The sequence below is a fragment of the Nuphar pumila genome, chromosome 13 (assembly GCF_984573655.1).
Source record: "Nuphar pumila chromosome 13, dmNupPumi1.hap1.1, whole genome shotgun sequence".
Taxonomy (NCBI): domain Eukaryota; kingdom Viridiplantae; phylum Streptophyta; class Magnoliopsida; order Nymphaeales; family Nymphaeaceae; genus Nuphar; species Nuphar pumila.
In genome coordinates, this window is record NC_143261.1 from 2,306,782 (window position 1) to 2,310,980 (window position 4,199).

General features: G+C 40.3%; 1 protein-coding gene across 1 annotated transcript; it reads right to left on the minus strand.

Moving 5' to 3' along the window:
• Window positions 1-259: 259 nt before the first annotated feature.
• LOC149817488 (GDSL esterase/lipase At5g45910-like) lies at window positions 260-3,727 on the minus strand. Its single transcript, XM_089985419.1, has 5 exons — window positions 3,460-3,727; window positions 2,586-2,804; window positions 1,684-1,832; window positions 862-1,138; window positions 260-489 (listed from the first exon to the last, which is right to left on the minus strand). The coding sequence occupies exons 1-5, from the start codon at window positions 3,725-3,727 to the stop codon at window positions 260-262; spliced, it is 1,143 nt and encodes a 380-aa protein (XP_089841545.1).
• Window positions 3,728-4,199: the final 472 nt, after the last annotated feature.

Consider the following 4,199-nt stretch of genomic DNA (forward strand, 5'->3'; position numbering starts at 1 on the left):
AAAATAAATCTGGAAGGAATTTAAATAGAAAAGAACATTATATATGCAACCTTGAACAATCAGGTAAATAATAATTTCATCAGTTCTTTATAAGATGTATACTTCCATGCATGTCCTTGGACCAAAAAAAAGTAAGACCTTTCCTTGGACTATTCTATTCCTGAGGGATCCAATCACCAGCTGTTGAGAAACAATTGAGAGTTAAATGAAATAAAAAAAATACTACTGAAGGGATTGAATGGTTGAGAGCCTTGATTAATTAATAGCAATATTCTAGGGGTAATCTCAGAGTGGGGTAAGTGAAGAATCCATTGATGAATCCACTAGCCATCCACTGGTAGGCCTTCTCAGTGAGATGAATGCCATCCCAATTCACATGTTTGGATGGATCACCGCATACATCGATCCCTGGCTGTCCACAGGTGGCCCCAAGGTTGAAGTTGTATGGCTCTCCCTTACCACAGCAAGCTCTCAGAGCACTCTCAAATCCTGAAAATTACACATGAAGAAAAGCAAACACAAACATTAGTTACCAATTTATTTTGGTTTAGAAAAAAAAAACTGGAGGTTGGATCATTGGATACGATGTTAACAAATCCCAATCGAATCGAATCGAATCGGATAGAACCTGCCCTTTTTTATTCGATGCAGGGGTGCTCTATTAAAAAAAAAAATGAATTTTTTAATAGATTGATTCAAAACAATTCGATTTGATTCTATTCAGACTAATTTGACCTTTTTCTTGGGAAAATCCATTCGATTCAAAAACCAATTCAGACCAATTTATATATATATCATTTTTTTGTTCTTGTCAGAAACTGATAAATCAAACAGGTAAATTTAATTGAGTCATTGGCATACCAAACTGGCTGGGGTTTCTGAAAAAACCCATAGCAGCATCGTAGTAATCAGCATAAATGATCTTTGCATGTGGGTGTTGCTCCCTTAGCCTTTGGAGGGCAACTTGCAGATGAGAATTGTGGTAGACTGCAAAGTCGTTGTAGCTCTTGAGGCAACCGATCTGAGGGTCATAAACCGACGCATTTTGCGACCCGAAAGCCGTCAGGTAACTTGTCGAACAGCCGATGGGAAGGTTCCCCGGAATCATCAGCTCCACTGCTCCATGTTTTACCAGTCTCTGCATTTCATTAGGTTAGTTCAGTAGTCAAAGGCTTGAAAGGTTCGAAGTCGAACCAAGTTGGGCCAGTTCCAGTTAGTTGCATAGACCTTTGCCAGAGTATGTTTGTTTTTTTTTACGATGAGGAACCCTCGCCGAAGTGAGAAAAATCTCGTGTGAGCCCTACGACTAATTATACCCTGCCTTACTTGGCCCACGTCTGAAAGCTTCAGACACACCCATGCACCAGCGGGGTTTGATCCGGTGGCTTCATCTCAGCACCCCTCACAACCACCCCACTGACCATGCAGTCGACCGCTGCCGTGATATAGGCCTTAACCAGAGTCATAAAAACAATTCTAGTGGGTTGTTGTTGTTGTTGTTCATTTCCCTAAATCAAGAACTTTCTAGTTTATCAAGGTTCTTAGGAAATACCAATATCCGTGAAATTCTGGATGTTGGTGGTAATGAAAAGGTACTATAAATCCTTCAAAATTTCTAAATGGAGATAAGAAATGTAAAAAGGTAAAAAAAGTAGCAAAGTGTGAAAAATGTTAAAAACTCACATTCACAGCATCTGCAATGGTGTTCACTACATCATGCACGTAAGCCTTGACCTCATCAATGCTCTTCCCTTGAAAGAAGGCGTAATTGTAGTCGTTCCCTCCAATCTCTCCAACGAGAAATAGTGATGACTTGAGAAAGTGGTGGCACTCTGTTATCACATACCCCAAATGAGAAACAAAGAAGTTTTTAGTTTAATTTTGATGCATTCAATCATAACTAAGGTTGTCAATAGGTTGGGTTTGGTTCAGACCCACGTGGAACCAGACCTAGACTTGATTTGAGATACTGGTACCGATCAAGTTCAGACCCAGGTCCAACAAGACCCAAAAAACATAAGAGAAACCATACTTGAATCGTATATGGATTACATGAACCAGACCCGAACCATACCTGGTAAAATAAAATAAAAAAAAAAAAAATTTATCCTTTTTAATTGAAAATTTGTGAATCTTTTTCGAAACTTGGGTCGGGCCTAGGTCTTACGAAATTTCACAAACCATACCTGGCTCCATGTATTAATCAGTCCCTTTGGGTCTTACCGTCGGACCTTCTTATTTAGGTTGAACCCATTGATACCCCTAATCATAACCACCATGTCTAATCCAATTCATTTATATACATATGGCATAAGATTCTTTTTTCGGCTTTGTAGCCACAATGACAGGCCTTCGGTTGGTAAAACCATTAAGATCCCCCCCTGCCCACCAGGGAGTACACCCCGCTCTGACCTGACCTTGCAGCAAGAGATGCCCCCTGTTGGTTTCGAACCCTTGACATGATCCCGTCAATTACTTGTTGAAGTTACCTACCAGATGAGCAGAGCTCTTGTGGGCTTTTGTTTTTATTTTTCTTTTCATCTGTTGTGGGAAGAATAGAAAACAAGATTTTATATGTTGGTTACCTGCTTTTGAAGAGCATAGTGAAGGTAGAAGCCTGTCGAACCAGCCGAGTTGGACGTTTAGTGAGTTGTTGGTCCATAGTTGATTGATGTTCTTGCTCTCAAAGTATGAAACATCAAGTGTTGTAGCTCCTGCTACAGCAAAATTGACTCCATTGGTGTATTCTTTGCCCTCAGGATCAGCCAGATATGGAGGAAGAAGAGGAAGACCGAATGCCTCGGCTGAAAAGGTATTAGAAATTAGTCATAAGATTGCTGAACATAGCAAATCATAACATAGTTACTGTGACTAGATGACTCAATGCTAGATACAAGTGTATATATAGTCCTTAAATGAAACTCACACACTTATATTCATGCAAAACATGATCGAGGTCTAAATCATACGGGAGTGAAATTGGCCCCACAATCACACTAAAATCACAGAGTTCAAAGCCTTATCAGGTCATGAAGTCCACCCTGATTCAAATACTCTACTAATTAAGTAGTTCTATTTCGCTACTGTGGCCTTCACACCAGTAACTCAGACAACAAACTCATTCAGCCATATATAGTGACTATAATTGAACACTGATCATGGCATGCCTAAATTAATCTTGAATCGATAGTTTGCCCCGAGAATCGGCAAAGCACGATCCTAATCCAATGGCAGCCAACCTGATCCTACCTGGTTCTTGGATTCAACTTAGATATGTAAGCAAATTCAGGCTAATTAAGAGTCAGAGTAGATGCCACTGTTATCACGTCCAAGACCAGTAGTATATTAATGCATGACTCTGTGAACCACCTTGGCAACAAATGGAAGCAACTTTCACCATATTCTTTTAAAAGCGAGAAAGACTATATATGGAAGTAGAGAAGCACAAAAAGACAATACCTATGAAGTCGACGATCAATCTTCCATTGGAGCATCGGCCTGTGGGGTGCCCAAAGAAGGTTTCTCCATAGGGGAGGTTGGCTATGACCGAAAACCCACTAGGCCTGGAGTGTAGCAGGTTTCCGGTGTCGGCAAGCGAGTCCCCGAAGCTAAAGATGGAGGTGTAGCAATCTGAATGTGAAACAGCTGCAGGAACAAAGAACATGCAGGCTGCCAAAACAGTCATATGAGAAAGCACCATTACTCCTGAACCAGAAGAAGAAGCCATGGCGAGCGAGAGAGAGAGAGAGAGAGGTTTAAGTGAATTCAAGAGGGGTTAGATGGTCGTTATATATAGCGAGCAGTGTTCTATTTGTAGCAGGCTTTGGGTGCCCACGCATGTTTAGCGTTATAGTTGAACTGTAGCTTTTGTGGTGGTGTGATTACGTACGTAATTATGTTCATGGAATTAAACTGAAATCTTCGGCCATGCTTCTTTAAACAAAATTCTTCATTTCATGGTGAGTTTGAAAATTAAGTCCTTGAACGTATGCTGCCACCTGTAAATCCATGAAAAAATTTTACACTAAAATCTCCTTTATGCTATTTTAAAGCCCATTAAGTTTTATAAAACCGGCAGTCACATGATGGACCTTGATTTTGGGGTGTTACTGAATTTAAGTGATGATACTTGATAGGACTCGTAGTTCTACTCCATTTACCCTTCTACAAGATTGAGGACCAAATAACTGGACTTTAGA